The sequence below is a fragment of the Biomphalaria glabrata genome, chromosome 13 (genome assembly GCF_947242115.1).
Source record: "Biomphalaria glabrata chromosome 13, xgBioGlab47.1, whole genome shotgun sequence".
Taxonomy (NCBI): Eukaryota; Metazoa; Mollusca; class Gastropoda; family Planorbidae; genus Biomphalaria; species Biomphalaria glabrata.
The window spans coordinates 33,617,418-33,634,517 of NC_074723.1; the positions used below are offsets into that span (position 1 = coordinate 33,617,418).

The window sequence follows — 17,100 nt, forward strand, 5'->3', positions numbered from 1 at the left end:
CTTTAGTCATCAGTGGAAGCACTACTTGTTTAGTTTTTAATTAGAAGTTCATTGATTTAATGATAAAAAATGCTAGAAATTGGCTACACAGAATCGAAGGGGGTGGGTGTGGGTGTGCACCCGTGCACCCTTATGTGTGCGCAAATGATTGTGCGGTTTATTAATAGTCAGAATTATCAGAAATTATTTTTGTCCAAAACAAAGAACACATCTTTAATAAATCCTACAAAACGATTTCGTAATTAAAACATCCTTTAGCTATAATCACTGTTAACATACTCGAAGACATTAAATTTTATTTTTTTTTGAAGACAGATAACTAGGATTGAAACAAAGTTCCTAATATATATTAGTTTACTTCCCCTTGTTAGTTGAATTTTAACCGTGAACTCCAAAAGATGGATACACTTATTTTATATTTTTAGTGATGTGTATGAAGAAATAAAGAAACTAATAGTAAATACAATAAATGAGAAATGGACAAGATATCATCGGAATACAAGAAAGATGACGCCTATTAAAAGCTATTCCAAGATCAACGTCTAATCTTTCGCATCAGAACCGAACACAACAGAATGAGACAACATATGTTTAGGAAGCTCAAAAGTGAACCCAGTGAGATCTGACCTTGTGGAGTGTCACCAGAGAATGCAAGGGTGAGTAACTGGCGCCTCAACCAGTAAGTTTTGTGCAGGAGTAGCTCGATAGACATGGCTGAGTAGCCACCTTGGAGAAAGACAACTATGAATATAAACCTCTGTTGCCTTGCAGCTATACCCAAACATCGGAAAAGCTTCTCAGAGGAAATATCAGGAAACGGCGACCATTTTAATGGAGTTTTTAAACTTAGGGATTTTAAGGACGCTCCTGAGTCACCCGACTCTAATTAGTATCTGACTTTAGTTTAGAAAATCGTATTTATTACAAGGGTTACTTCACAATAGAAGATGATTACGGTCAATCAATTCATGCAGGTAACATGTAAACTCTGCTAAATCGTTGTTTTTCCTGGCTGATTCCAGAAACCCTTTCTATTCTACAATGGCACTAGGGAAGAATGAGCAATTGTATGAATTTTTTTCTAGCTTATAGAATAAGAAATACGCCTCTGTCCTTGTGTCTTTCTCAGTATTTATTAGGAAATATAGGCGGTTGTTCATTGGGTCTGGCCTTATGACAGTAAACCTGCTTGGATACTAATGTCTAACCATCTGCTCCAAGGTCTGAAAGGGCTTCTCAACATAAAAAAAAAATTTCCCAGCAATCTTTCTGTCTCTCCCTCCCTCTCTGCCTCTCTTTTTCTTTTACTTTCTCTATTATTATCTTTGTTTTTATCTTTATTATTTGGTTTTCATGACAACAGAGCCTTTACGGATTTCAAGCAAGTTACAAAAAGTATCCATTACTCTCAAAGAACTATTTTTTGCTGGAGATGATTCTGTAACTCGAGGGTTCTACAAATTTCTTAGTCTGGGTGACATAATACATTTCCATGACTTACAGGTCGCATCAGCTTAAAAGTTATGGAGATAGTGGAACCAGGTCTCTCCTGCTACGTGACCAGATAATTCTAGGGGTCAGTTAGCACCATGTCACGAGCCGGATGCGCTTATCGGGCCGTGGGTTGAACATCAATGGTGAAACTAAATAGGATAACAATATTCCGCAATCTTACATCGTTGTATAACTCGTCTGGTGTCTATCTATAAAGAGACGAGTTTCTCTCCCTTGTCAATTGTTGAGAAATGGCTTTCCTACTGAGTCTTTTTCTTGGCGTTTATTTAGCTCCATTAGCTCTTTCAGGTATTTAGACTTTCGACTTTTAATGGAATCTAGTTTATAGTCATGCAGCTTTCATATTGGCACATTTTTATAAGAAAGGCTATATGTACTACTTTTAATTTAGAAACATTATATACATCTAACTTTAATTATTTCAAGGTAACTAAGAAATGTTTTTTAATACTTATAAAAATTATTTTGAATATCACTCCATATTTTAAAATAATTTGCGTACGTAAACTTATTGTTACATAAACTTGATGTTACATAGACATAATGTTACAAAAACTTGATGTTACATAAACTTGATGTTACATAAACCTGATGTTACATAAACTTGATGTTACATAAACTTGATGTTACATAAACCTGATGTTACATAAACCTGATGTTACATAAACTTGATGTTACATAAACTTGATGTTACATAAACTTGATGTTACATAAACTTGATGTTACATAAACCTGATGTTACATAAACTTGATGTTACATAACCTTGATGTTACATAAACTTGATGTTATATAAACTTGATGTTACATAAACCTGATGTTACATAAACTTGATGTTACATAACCTTGATGTTACCTAAACTTGATGTTATATAAACTTGATGTTACATAAACCTGATGTTACATAAACTTGATGTTACATAACGTTGATGTTACATAAACTTGATGTTACATAAACATAATGTTACATAAACCTGATGTTAGATAAACTTGATGTTACATAACCTTGATGTTACATAAGCTTGATGTTACATAAACCTGATGTTACATAAACTTGATGTTACATAACCTTGATGTTACATAAACTTGATGTTACATAAACTTGATGTTACATAAACTTGATGTTACATAAACTTGATGTTATATAAACTTGATGTTACATAAACTTGATGTTACATAAACTTGATGTTACATAAACTTGATGTTACATGTTAGTCGTAAAGAAAAAGAAATGCACTCTGGATTGTCTTTTGATGATCTCAAGTTTAAACCCTGCCTGCCGCCGTCCTCCTGTATCCTGTGGGAGTTTAAATATCTACATATCTAAATTTTTAAAACGTATTTGTTACAACAATGTAAACACTTTATGTTATATACTATATACACTCGAAGTCAGTGTAAATGTCTTAGGTGTGAATGTAAATGACTTGGGTGTTTCGTTTATAATGGTTTATGACCCTGATTGAGGATGACTTCATATTACTTGAGTTTCTGCACTACTTGTTACGTCGGAAGACTACGGCTATAGCACAACAGTTAATTACAATCACGAACTGAATAAGTCCTCATTTTGCAGACAACATATAGGTTTATTGCATGATAGATAAAATAAGTTTGCTGGTAAACAGAGCCATAGAAAATAGACAATAGGCTTCACGTAATCCAAGTGAAAAATGTCTATATCTCTAGTCCACAACTTGCAATGATACTTTAAGTCATATCATAACATATCACACTCTCTTGTATAGCTCTTTACTCTCAGGATTCAAAGATCAACTAACTGAAATCACCCCGTGGTCAGTTACAGACACAATATTTCATCGTGCGTTGGCACAAAGTAGTTACATGATTACTAAATCACTACTAATTCACTTTGTGTCACAGTGGTTCTAAAACTAGTGTGTGACAGTTACATACGCTTTATGTTATATAAAAGCGATGATATAGTTATTATCCTCATTCATTCATAGAACGACGTTGGTTCATCTCGAATGCTTTTTCATATGACTGTGGAGCCCTTTTTTTGGAGAGACACTCCTGTCCACATTTGTTGCAGGTCAAATTAGCTTACGCTTTAGTTGTAGAAGAGCTGGCCATTTTTCGTATGACACTCTTTTCTTCAAGAGCCAAAGCCCATGTTTTCTCGCTTTCCATAGCTCTGTTGGTCACTGTCTCTCTTTAGTGCGGTCTAGGGCTATGTCTTCCCAATGGTCAGTATCAATGTTCACTGCTAAATAAAGCTCAAAATTGAAACCAGCGAATTCTACCCATATAGGGTGTTACCAGAGAATGATGACTATGTCTGTCACAAACCGCTGTGAGCCCACAACCGTTTGTGTGTGTGTAGCAGAACAACCGCAGTCCACAACCATGGCCTTAGTTATTGTGGAAAGTTTTAAGTTTGTTTACTGTTATTTATATTTTAGATCTAATGTCATTATTTATGTGTTAATATATTTTAATTAGGTTTGTTTATTATTGGAAGGGGAAATAAGTATTTTTTTTTTTGTGCTTTAATGTTTATTTTGTTGTCACGGGACCAGAGTACCTAGGCTACAACGAGGGCGGGGTGATCTGGGAAATCTGGGGAAAGGGGCAGTTGGCGCGGCCTACGTCATCACTGGTCAGATACCGATGATGCATGTAGACGTAACCACTGAGGTTATGCGTCACTGATGATGCAAGGGGACGTAACCACTGTGTTGCGGTGTAATCCACGTGTGAGGGTTTTTTTGCTCTAAAAAAGGGACAGTTAGTTGGCGTGGGTCTTGTAGAGCGGACGGTCGTATTTCCCGCTTCTGCTTGTCTTCTCAATATTGTACGAGAAACTGATAGTGAAATCTAACGTTGATAGCGATTATAGACCTTAGTTTAGTAGTTGATATACCTGTATACAACGTTTCATTTGGAAGATTATATGTTGTGTGTAAATAAAGTTACAGTTTAAAGTTATAGTTTCTAACTATATTCCGGTGTTTAGTTTCATATCTTAATTATATAGACTAACACCAAAATCTCGATAGGGCTAAAGCCACCGAAATTCCAGCGTCAACAGTCGGGCCTCCGGAATCACCCTAGACTACGACCAGTTCAAGCAGGCGCCGGCACAGTGCTAGCGTCTTGTGACAATGTCCTCCAAAACTGACCGTACATGACACTGGCCCAAAAAACACTCCAATAGAAAGAAAACTATATAGAGAGCTCGCTGATTTAGAAACCACTGTGCAGTTATCTCATCTAGTCATCTGAACGCTCCAACATAAAAATGAGAACGAAGAAGAAGAAGAAATGTTTCACTGATTTTAAATCCCGTTTATCACATCCACATAACGGAGGTGGGGGCGACCAGTTTTTCTTAAGCCAGACGCAACTTGCCCGTACAGAATGATTTTTGGAAAGCGATTTTCCTCCATCCGCGAACATGTCCGAGCCAGCGCAAGCGGCGTAGCCTAATAACTATAAAGATGCTGAGAAGGTTCAATCACGCACGTTTGTATGTTACATACACTTTATGTTATATGTATGTTATGTTATAACCTTATTATAACCTTTTGGGATGTTTGATTGAACGCGAGTTCTTTTGAGCTTGGCTGAGAAACCTATCGGTCAGGTTCAAGGTTCGACACCCGTCTTAAGCACAGAGGTGTCTACTGAGTGCCTAAAATTTCAAGTTGCTTCTAGAAAAACGTAAGCCCATCCCCACTGGAAAGCAGATGAGATTTGACCAAAGCGCTCTGAGCATGCTATTAGTGTAAGCGCAAAAATTGTCTGTAGTTCTATTAAAAGAAAACAAGCAAAATAAAAAATTTATAAGGGGAAGAACTTCGCCTTTACATCTATATATCTAAATCATATAGTTATAATTTCCTTTATTCGGTATCTAGATGTTTTTACAAACTGTGCCAGTCGTCCATAGCAGTTGACGGTCCCGGCTCGTCACGGTTCACCGCTCGTCTAGCGCTGGCCTGGGACGATTTGCGTCGGCTGACTACAAACATACCACTACCCCCCCCCATCTGTGCCACCACCCTGTTTATAACAATACTTTCTTAAAACAACAAAGCTTATACGATTGTAACTGTATCAATTAGACTGTATTAGTCAAGCAATTACTTTTGTAAAAGATCTAGACTAATAATAAATCTGTGCGATTAATAATACTTGTACCTATTGTTTTTGCTTAGTGCTATTTCATGCTTTTAGCCTTCTTAATATGCTATCATCCTATTACCAGTTGGGGCTGGGGGGAAAAATGGAAAAGCAATATGGGTTGATTTTAACTTAATTGGTTTAAATTAAGAAATAAAAATGTGGAATAACAAATTCGAACTCGTGTCTCAAGCCTCCTGGGGCAGATGTGCTAACCAAATACTAGTGAGGTACTTTTGTCTAGCGGAAATTGTATTGATTGGTTTCAGTTTTAGACCGGCAACCTATAAAGGTGAAAATGTATCTTATACCACCGCTTCTTTCTAGTACAATTTCTTTCCCTTCTTCGAGATACCAAACAAAAAATATATATTTACCATTGTTACTTAACAAGCTAACAAGATCCTCGAAATAAAGAATCACCCTTTGTGTCAGGATTTTGTGATTTTACCATCACAAAAGAGATACAAGACACCGATAGCAAAGACAAACAGACACAAACACTCTTTTGTTCCCCTGGCAATCAAATCATTAAATAAGAACAATCTGGCATAAATTTTGTCACATGTAAATTATGAGTGAGTCTGGTGTGAATGTACACTTTGGTTTCTTATAGTTTTAATGTTTTTTTTTTTGTTTGGTGTAATGCACAAAATGTAAGACAAATTTCCTTGCGGATAATAAAGATTATTATTATTATTATTATTATTATTAACTAATTGATTAATTTTTTTATTGATTTTTCTGTTGGCAGGTACAAGAAATAATTGTGCCAACTTTCAATTTCAGCTTGATCTGAGATTGGTTGTCGGTGAAATAACCTGTACAAACTTTACCCAGACTGACAGATGGACAGACAGACAAACAGACAGATAGAGTGAGTTGATATAAGCTTTTAAAAAAAAAAATGCCCACGTCTTTTTTTTTTTTACACTTGAAATCAATGGCAACAGAAACATAACGGTGTTGAGTCCATTGCAGTGGAACATTAAGCAGTGGATGCTCATCGTTTGCAGAAGTTACAAAAATTGTATAACATGCCTATTTTATCCAACACTGTATGAGGAAGACAGATGTAAACTGAATATTATGAGCATGCAACTCTTCACGAAGTGGCAATAATGGCTTAGGAATGAGGCGGCTTGTTGGATACAGATGTTGTAACCCTATTGGATGCGCGATTGGGTTAACTGTATGATCAGCTGACACATGAGACATAGGCCAGAAAGACAGTTAGTGTGATATGTCGATGGACAAGGGACAGTACTGGTATGAGCTTTGCACGCAAATATGACCAGTGTTATGGTCATCTGATCAAAAGTCGGCATGGACGAGAGACACAGAGTGTGTAAGGAAGTGGAGTTCAGGGCAGGACAGCGAGGAGACCAGGACTGTGAGTCGGCCATGAAGTTGGTCCTGGTGGAGTCCTCAAGTGAATGTATAAGTCCAGGAAGAGATAGAGACAGTAGAGTTGAGTACGGTGATGTACAGTGTAGCATTTTTAGTTGTTGTGTTGCCGATTGTCTAGTATTGGCTGTTATTTATTTATTTGACCATTATTAAAGTACTAGTTTAGTTGGAGGTCTTGTAGTCAGGTTCTTGTGTCGATGTGTTAAGTGTTTATCAGTGTTTACAGAAGGCCTGATTAGGAGAGAATCGTAACACAGACTTCGGTATCTTTTAAAATCCAAAAGTCTTGCATCAAAAACATTTTGTCATTGACAAAGCGAAACATCAACTGTGGCATCGTCCCAATCTCCCAGAAGAAGAGTGGCCAACTAGAAGAGATGAAAGTGACACATAGGGAACCGTATGAATGGTGGGAAGCATGGTCGAGAGCCCAAGAGCGCTTGAACTACCTAGAAGGGGGCTTGAGGTTTGACACCCGACTCGGGCAGAGTTGTGTTTACTGAGCGCCTATATAGTGATATTATTGAAAAGTAAGGTTTCCCATCACACGTTGCGATGTAGAGGGCAGAAGATATTATGGTCACCTATTTCTTTGGCAAGCGGCTCCAGCACAACCACCAGCCGTCTTTACTTTCCCCAACTAAAGTCAAGTACCCATTTGAAAAGGTTGGACTCAGGGGAATCCTAAAAATTCCGAAATTTGAAATACCAGTCTTCATTAAGATTTATACCCAAAAACCCAGTTTAGGAGCCAACCGCCCATGATAACATAGTAGCGTTAGATATTTTTACAAATTCTCGTACATAGAACAGTTTTTTTTCTAATGTTTATTATTTTTATTTTTTAAATATTCCGTGTTTCTGTTTTCAGAACTTCTAATTGATGTCCAGCCCAATGTTATTTCAGAAGAGCTGACACCAAAACTTGTCATCAACTGTTCTATAAGTAACAATCAAGTACAACAAATTGATACTATTAAATCTCTTTCACTTGCTCGATACAATGAAAACATTAAAAAGTTTGAGGTGCTCCTGGCACTGGAAGTCTCAACTTTAAATCTAACACAATATGTGCAATTTCAGCGTTCTCAAATTGGTTTTGGAAATATGTATATAAGTTTAACCCTTCAAGAGCCAACTCAGTCTGATGCTAGGGTATACAGATGTAATGTTACTGGAGACGACGCTGATGGGATCAATATTTCATTGGTCAATAAAAAGGAAGTCAAATATGAAACTATCTCGACACCAGTGCTTGATGAGATAAGGCGTTTAAAAAAAGACGCCGATAAAAATCAATGCTCTAGTACAAAGGAAGAAATTATGGACAAGAAGAAACAAAGTAAGTTTTTTGATCTTTCTAAAATGATAACATTTTTTTTTGTTTTATTTTAAATTTGACGATGCGAAGTTTGTCAACGTTGTTATATCATAATATTACGTTTCTGTAGAAGTTAGGGAAAAGACGTTTGTTATGAAACAAGACTCTTCACAAATAAGCAGACACTCCCAGGTATCAAGTTAGAAATCCTCTAACATGATTACAAATAAACATTATTACAATACTTTTAACTCTCGTCACCTCGACATCTTCCGCTTCCAGTTTTTAACACTCTTTCCTTTCAATAACCAATATCGCACCATTGGTCATTCGCACCATGCTGCGCTACGACCGTAACAACATTCTATAATGTGTATGCAATAAATGCTTATTTTAAATAATACTCCTAATATAACGCATAGAAATGTGTATTATAAACATTATCGATGAGATGGTAAACATGTATATATGGTATTATTACAATTCTATTCTATATCTCAGGATCAAAACTTTCTTTTGTTGGAAGCTCTGAAGTTATCAACGAATTTATTGAGACATTCACCTTAACATGCTCATGTCAGGTAGAGTGGACTACTTTTATCTGTTACAAATTCTGCCCTCTGCTAATATCTCAATGTTTAATATCGTTACGAGCTGATGAGACTCATGTACAAACAATCTCATATATATAGTAGATGATGATGATAACTTTAATGTTCAGAAACCATTAATAATATATCAATAATAACATAGTTTACATTCTTCCATCTTGGATTCTTCTCTCTCTCTTTAATCCTTTAAACACGCTTGAGCACCATTCCACATTCACGCTATACTGAGCACGTAACATATATACTCCGAGATAGTATGAGCGATCATGGGTTAAAATTGTCCAGTCATGAGCTTAGAAGGTGTAGTTCTTTAAAGGATCTATTGAGCGCAACTAATTTTTTTGCGGGGGAGGGGGGGTAATCAATTTCAGAGCTATCATTCCAAAGCACAGCCCCTCCCCACCAATTATTTTCATTGAAAATTTTTTTAAAGAAATTAATTATCAATCAATTGCACAACATGTCTTTTGGACTTCTTTGACGTGGCATTATGGTGTGATGCATTAAAGGTTTTGAGTTATTGCAACGCCGAACAAAACTGTAAATATAGGTTTTGAATCATTTGAAGTAATGTTTATAAATACATTACATACATTACAATCTAATACATTCTGTAAACATTACAAAAAGTAAGCATAGCTCAAAATAAAAAAAAAAGAAGAAGAAAAGTTATTCATTTCAAACAGGAAACCGTGAAATACAGTTTCACATATTAACTTAACTTTATTACTTTTTAAAATTGATATTGTATTTTTTTTTTCTAATACGAGATAAAATATATATATATATATACTCTCTCTATATTCAAATAAAATAATGATTTGATTTACAGGATTCGAATCTTCATTCAGATACAAATTATACAGTTGAATTTATGTATATATTTCATGGTAACTATACTTACTTTACATTACAGCATAGTTCCCCTTGGTGACCGGTCATTTCATCCCCGGTCACTTCATCCCCGGTCACTTCATCCCCGGTCATTTCATCCTCGGTCACTTCATCCCCGTCACTTCATCCCCGGTCACTTCAACCCCGGTCATTTCATCCTCGGTCACTTCTTCCCCGGTCACTTCATCCCCGGTCACTTATACCCCGGTCATTTCATCCTCGGTCACTTCATCCCCGGTCACTTCATCCCCGGTCACTTCATCCCCGGTCACTTCATCCCCGGTCACTTCATCCCCGGTCATTTCATCCCCTGGTTATTTCATCCCCAATTAAATATTTTTAAATTATTCATTGTTTAATTGTGATGAATGGGTTTTGATTTTAAGCTCTTATTTTATCATATATATAAATATGATTGTGTAGAATGCTTTTTGATATTTTTTGACATGTTAATAATGCGTTTATAGTGTTTCCCTTTTATTTTACATTCTTGATGAGAGATCTTATAATATATTGTAAATCTGAGTGTGTACTTAGCTATATATATATAGCTTTATATAATATTATAATATTATCCTGCGCTTGACAGGGGATGAAATGACCGGGAACCGCTCCCCTTACAGACAATAAGATCTATAGGGCAGATAAAATAAAGGCCATCTGTTTCTGTGGCCCACGGAGTACGAGGGTGTCATGTGACCAGCGTACGACCAAACTCCTATACTTACTCAGGTGCTTGGGGAACTAAAGGGAAGGCACAAAGATGTCCTGAAATTAAAAATCCCAAACTTTACCCAATTCAAACCCAGAACCCCCCATTTTGAAAGTCAAGTGCTTTACCACTCAACCACTCCTTACTTTTATGGACATATAGTACGTATCATATAATGTTTTTCATGGCATACAATTAAACATACTTATTGGAACTAGTAATTAATCACAAAAAAAAAAATTAATAACATATTATATAATATTATATACCAGATATTTTTTACCATTAGACAATTTTTAAACATATTTTTATTCAATGATAGATCAAATCCAGAGAAATTTTAAATGCAATTTAACTGAGTTAAATTAGTCTAATTGTATAAATCCCACTTCTAAAAAATTGCTTTCATCGCTATAATATGAATGGTAGTTAATAGTCACGTTTGTTTATCACTGGTTTTTCACCTGCAGTTATATTCATGTTTGTAGATTTATACAATTATTTTTGCATTTGTTCTTTTATATTTTATATTCTAAAATATGTTTACAGAAACCAATGGTGTTATCGCTACCATAAACAAAGGTCAAACCGTTGTTACAGCCATTCAAGAAGTTGGTTCTAATAATGTTAAAGGTGAACTCTCTGACGAAAAATTACATGAGTCATATCTTCAAGTCACATGGAGAAATTTGAGATCCTCAGATTCTGGAAAGTACTTCTGTGGAGCTCATGTCATTGGTTCTGATGGAAGAGCTGAGAGATTGAACGAGATGGTAACAATTCAAGTTAAACTCCCAACGTTTGAGGATTTGGTGAACGTGATACAGAAATTATTAATACAGGCTAATGATGACAGAGAAATTCTACAAGATAATAAACAAAATATAAAGAGCATTCAAAATGAATTGAGAAATAATCAAGACAATGTTATAAAAATGTACAAAGATTTGGATAATCATGAGCAAAACTTTAAAACAATAAAAAAAGATTTGGATTCAAATCAACAAAACATTAAAATCATTAACCAAGACTTGGATAATCAAAAACAAAATATCATCAGAATTAATACAGATTTGGATAGCAAAGAGCAACAATTTACAAGATTTAACAAGGATTTAGATTCTAAACAACAAGATATTATAAGAATTGACAAAGATTTGAATGCTACAGAACACAATATTACAAGAATTAACAAAAATTTAGATTCTAAACAACAAGATATTATCAGCATAAAGCAAGACTTGGAGAGCAGTAAAAAAGACTTCAATGAGCATAGACAAAATATAAGCATCTTCAAAGACATGCTGGATACAGTCATCTATAATTTGTCATCTTCATTGACAGACGTCAAACAAGAGCTAACCAAAGGTAACGCAAACAAAATTAGATGTTTTTATATATTCAATTCTTCATACATATTTTCAACATATAGAGATTCACAGACAAGTCGACATGATATACAGATAATTTAATTTTTTAATGCCAGAGAAAAGCTGACCAAACCAACCTCTCTCTTGATACTCTGCTAAGAACAGCTGCTAACTAGAAAAGTTGAGGGATTTGGTTACAGATGACCCCCCTCCTTGCTACGAACCTCATGGGATAAATATGAATTTTTAATAGGGGGAGGGAAGGCAAAGTAAAAAAAATGGTTTGGCTTCTGATACTAGAGGTCCGGGTTCAAATCTCGGTAAAAGACTTGGATTTTTTTTATTTCGGGATTTCATTTCTACTTAGCTCTAATTGGTACCTGACCTTTACATCATCTGCACTATAAATTGCAAGATTTGAAAAAGGAGCTTTACTACGTATGTAAAGGACCTGTAAATGACGGAAGGCTGCCTGGTCGTGCGGTTTGCGCGCTGGACTGTCGTTCAGATTTATTGATGGTCCCGGGTTCAACCCCTGCCCGCTCCCATCCCCCGTATTTCTGCGGGAGGTTTGGACTAGGAAGTAGCTATCTTCAACTCTGAAGGAACATCCGAAACATGTCAAACATTTGACAAACAAACACACTGAGGCAACATGTGTTATATACAGAATTTCATTTGAATTTGGAGAAAATTGCGGAATATGAGTAAGTTCATAATAAGGCATTGGCGAACTGGGTGTCATAATCGGCCAGGGCATTCCTTTACAATCCGGCCCATAAATTGTATATAATAGTATAAGGTAAGATAATACATACAATAAGACAAGTTGATTTTTAATTTTTGAAAGGATAAAACCTACACGTATGTATGTAAGTAAATTGAGATCTATGGGGTTTGGGATGTCATGTATCCAGCATCGATCAACTATAACTTTATCCCGAAATCGAAAACAACAATCTTCACCAGGATTCGGAAGCCAGGCGCTTAACCACTCAGCCACCGCAAATCTTGTCTACGGACGAAGGCTCTTACGTTATTTCGGAAAAAAATGTGTTCGATTACATTAGTATTAGACTATACATTTGTTTTTACACGACGCTCAAAATAGTCAAAAGTCAATTTTATAAGTTTATACCATGTAGAATATTTATGTTACACAATTAACAAAATAGTGTTTAAGAGTGTAGACATATTAGAAACTTCATTTATTACTTTCACTCAAGCGTTGCTATATTGACGCGCTAGTGAGCAAATCTACATATAATACCAATATGTTAAATCTATCTTCTTATATTTAGAAAATATATTTATCAGAATAACTAACAAACTACTCAAATATTAAAGTCAATTCAGTTAGGTATAGATGAAGTAGCTCAGGACTGTAAAAAAATTACTGCAAAAAAAAATGATTATATTAGTTAAAAAACAGGTAGCAAAGATTACGATTACTGAGAAAAATATTTTTGTTTAATGTTAAGGAAATATTTTTCTTAAAATTTGGCTGTTTTATCATGCTCACATCTGCAATATTTTAAGTTTTAACATGGCTGCCTGGTATGGCAATGTGAACTTTAAAAATAAATATAAACTTCACAGAATCATAAATGGTAAAGTCATTGGCCAAAAAAAAAAAAAAACCTTTTGGGCATCTGTTTGAGACAAACATCCATAAAAAAGCTAAAAAGATTCTAGAAATAAAAAAGAATTTCTTTCGGGCATTGTTTCATTTAAAAAAAAGCCGCTAGCGCATTTTGAAATATATGCACTGTTTTTTTACTTTACTACTTAGAAGGCCAGAGAACATCTTATTTAAAAGATTCGATCTATTTACTGGACGTAGAACTAGATTTTCATCTGTGTCAATGTTTCAAAGTTTGACACCTAGAAGTGTTTTAGGAATGTCAATGTGTAGAATGGGAACTAGAACTATTAAAACATTTCTTGATACATTTGAAACTCCGTTAGCTCGCTTCATTTGGTTAAAAAAAATTAAAAACATTCTTTTAATTCTTTTGGAGTTTTGATTCAAACGTAATTTTTTATTATTATTTATTATTATAAAAATTATTGTACTTGTATTGGAGTGTCTTTTGGTAAATGTACCGATACATTTAGATTACTCAATTGTTTTGTCACATATTACATTCGTCTTATTGGGGTAATAGGGCCACTTGAACCCGGGCCAACTGTTACCTTGTTACGCCACTGATTCCTGCTCGAAGCTTACTTGTTTAGGCGCCACTTTCTCGCCGTTGTTCTTTTCTCCTGTTACTAAAAAGGTTTCCGTAGGACTCAATATTTGAGCCACAAGTAAAGGCCAGGTGAAGTCTTTTATTGACGCATAATATTAGGAGCCATTTTATAGGTAGTGGAGTGCTTTTATCTATTACCGCTTCCGGTAATAACAACCTGCGGAACCTTGTATTTCATAGACAATTATATTCGTGATACAAGTTTCGAAACTTGTCTGTTCACCTGCCGCATCAGTTTAGGTGATAACACTAATTCTTATTGTAATCATAATTTTTTTAACACATTAAGGAAGCATGACCTCTTAAAATTCAAAAACATTTATTATGCATTTGTACTGTATTTTAACAGGAAGTTCTATTATTTTTAATAAACACAGTGAACAAAAAGTTACATGAGTCATGCAAGTGTCTACCAAAACCGACGTCATGTCGCGATATAGTCAGTACAAAAGACCGCGTTGTGGTGACTTTAGGTTCCGGTTTAGAGGTCATGTGTGACACGAAGACAGACGGCGGTGGATGGACCATCTTTCAGAGAAGAATCAACGGAAAAGTAGATTTCTATAGAGGCTGGAAGGAGTATCGTGACGGCTTTGGAGATTACAACATTGGCGAATTTTATCTGGGAAATGAAAAAGTTTATCAATTAACATCAGAGAAAGAAAACGAGCTTAGGGTTGACCTGGAAACTAACATAACAAGTTATTTTGCCTACTACTCAGAGTTTTATTTGCTAAATGAAACTGAAAATTATAAATTAAAGGTTGGCGGATTTAATGGAACAATGAGTGATGATTTGCATCACAACAATAACAAGGCTTTTAGTACTTTTGACAAAGATAATGATTCTGATGGAAACAGCAATTGTGCTGAGAACTATAAAGGAGCCTGGTGGTACGGATCTTGCGGTTATGCCAGTCTAAATGGTATCTGGGTACAGGGTATACTCTGGTGGAGAATAACTAAAAAAGAAAATGTAACCTTGGCTGAAATGAAAATAAGAGAAAAACGAAATTAAGAGAAAACAAACAAAAAAATGTGAAAGTAAGCGCTAAAATTTATGAAGAACGATTTCTACATTTTCATGAAGAAATTTGTTTATAATGTTGAATGCTCTGTTACTATGATGATACAAGCATGAACACAATTTATATATCTTTAAATATAAAATGTGCATAGTTTATATCTGTGTGCATATTTATTATTTTATTATTAATTTATAACATGTAATATGTAGACTACATTTTTACAATAAAAGAGAAAACTATAATAATTAAACAGGTTTCTAGTTATGTGTGATGCAAGGACAGACAGAAGTGGATCGGACAATCCACGGAAAGGTGCATCTCTATAGAAACAGGCAGGAATATCGTGAGGGATCTAAATATCTCTATTGAGGAGTTTGATCTGGAGAACAAAGATATTTTTAATTTAACATCAAACAGAAAAAAATATGATTTGATTAAGAATATAAAAATTAAAAAAAATATTTCGATAACTACTCAAGACTTTTTTTTTAGACAAACATAACAACTATAAATTCATAATATAAAGTTATTCAGGCTCAGGTGGAACAGAGTTAAACAGCATAGGGATACGTTATAAACCACCTTTGGTAAAGACACTTATAAGCTAGGCAGAGATGACTGTGCCGATGCCAATCTTAAAGGCAATTGGAGGAGGGGTGATTCGTGAACCTTATGGAACGTTTTTGGGATTCTGTCACTGTTTGGGAGAGTTTCGATTTTAGCAAAATGAATATAAGATAAACTGAATAAAGAGAAGAATAAAATGTAAAAAACAAAACAAAAATGAATATAACATAAACTGAATAAAGAGAAGAATAAAATGTAAAAACACGGGCTAAGTTTAACGCTATAGTTCTCCCCCCCCCCCACCCACTCACACATCAAAGGCATAAACATTTCTTTTTACTTAGCTACTATCAAATCACTCTGAGTTTGTGTGTCTTTCTGGTCAAAAGTTACAATACGTTATTTCTCCGATACCCAATCTGGAATGAAGCTGACATTTTACACATTTGTGTTTCCCCTGACAACACCAGAATAAAAAAAAAACGAAGATTACAAAGAGAGTTTGTGCTATCGAACAAACTCAGAGGCGGCCTCCGTCGGATCACTATCGGATCCGACTATTTGCTGGAAATATTCAAGACGTAATTTTGTTATAATTGACCAGAATAATAATGTTTTAAAGATATATTTGGCTTTGTAAAAAACAAAACAAAACAAAAATTGTAAAATGCTTTACATGTTTCGGATTTCCTTCAAAGTTTAAGAAAATTTACTTCCAGGAAGATCCTCCCGCTTGACGACGGGGGATGGCAGCGAGCAGGGTATGAACCCGTGACCGTTGAGACAATCAGTCCAGTGCGCTAACCGCACGACTAGGCATTGCTGTTAACTTGACATCATACTAACAGCCTATCATTGATAAAGAAATATATTGCACATTACGGCATGACAACTACCGGATAAGTACAATACCGGATAAGTACAATACGTCAGACGATCGAATTCAGATGATTTTTTTGCATTGTTTTGTAATTGAAAAAAGTAAAAAAATAAATGAACAGGTATTCAGCTTGTACTTAATAGTAACCTAATAGCGGCCGCTAAAAAATAACCAATTAGTTCATTGACTATTGGTAATAAATTATTTTGTTTGGATCTTCAAACAAGGGAATGAAATTGTATTAGACTGATTTGTTGCTATTAGCTGAATTAGTCCCCTTTACATAAAGCTGCAATCTTTACAAATTAGAAATAGAAACAATAGATAACTATACAATCCTCCATGTTCAATGGCATTTCGCTGGTAAAGTGGTTATCACGTTCGCTTGAG

At 35.0% G+C, this 17,100-nt stretch overlaps 1 protein-coding gene across 2 annotated transcripts; it reads left to right on the forward strand.

Moving 5' to 3' along the window:
- The first annotated feature begins 1,730 nt into the window (after positions 1-1,730).
- Positions 1,731-15,661, forward strand: LOC106054020 (uncharacterized). 2 transcript variants are annotated; one of them, XM_056007891.1, is made up of 6 exons: positions 1,731-1,803; positions 7,944-8,414; positions 8,895-8,974; positions 9,837-9,894; positions 11,160-11,978; positions 15,517-15,661. In XM_056007891.1, the coding sequence occupies exons 1-6, from the start codon at positions 1,746-1,748 to the stop codon at positions 15,522-15,524; spliced, it is 1,494 nt and encodes a 497-aa protein (XP_055863866.1). In that variant the 5' UTR covers positions 1,731-1,745; the 3' UTR covers positions 15,525-15,661. The 2 variants fall into 2 exon arrangements, with proteins under 2 accessions (XP_055863866.1, XP_055863865.1); XM_056007890.1 differs by lacking the exon at positions 15,517-15,661 and adding an exon at positions 14,613-15,392.
- Positions 15,662-17,100: the final 1,439 nt, after the last annotated feature.

What these genes read in the sequence shown, in the direction of transcription:
- LOC106054020 (XM_056007890.1), top strand. Translation starts at nt 1,746, where the DNA reads ATGGCTTTCCTACTGAGTCTTTTTCTTGGCGTTTATTTAGCTCCATTA. An exon ending in CCTTAACATGCTCATGTCAG is followed by an intron (nt 8,975 to 9,836) that starts GTAGAGTGGACT and finishes TTTGATTTACAG; the next exon opens with GATTCGAATCTTCATTCAGA. An exon ending in CAAACAAGAGCTAACCAAAG is followed by an intron (nt 11,979 to 14,612) that starts GTAACGCAAACA and finishes TAATAAACACAG; the next exon opens with TGAACAAAAAGTTACATGAG.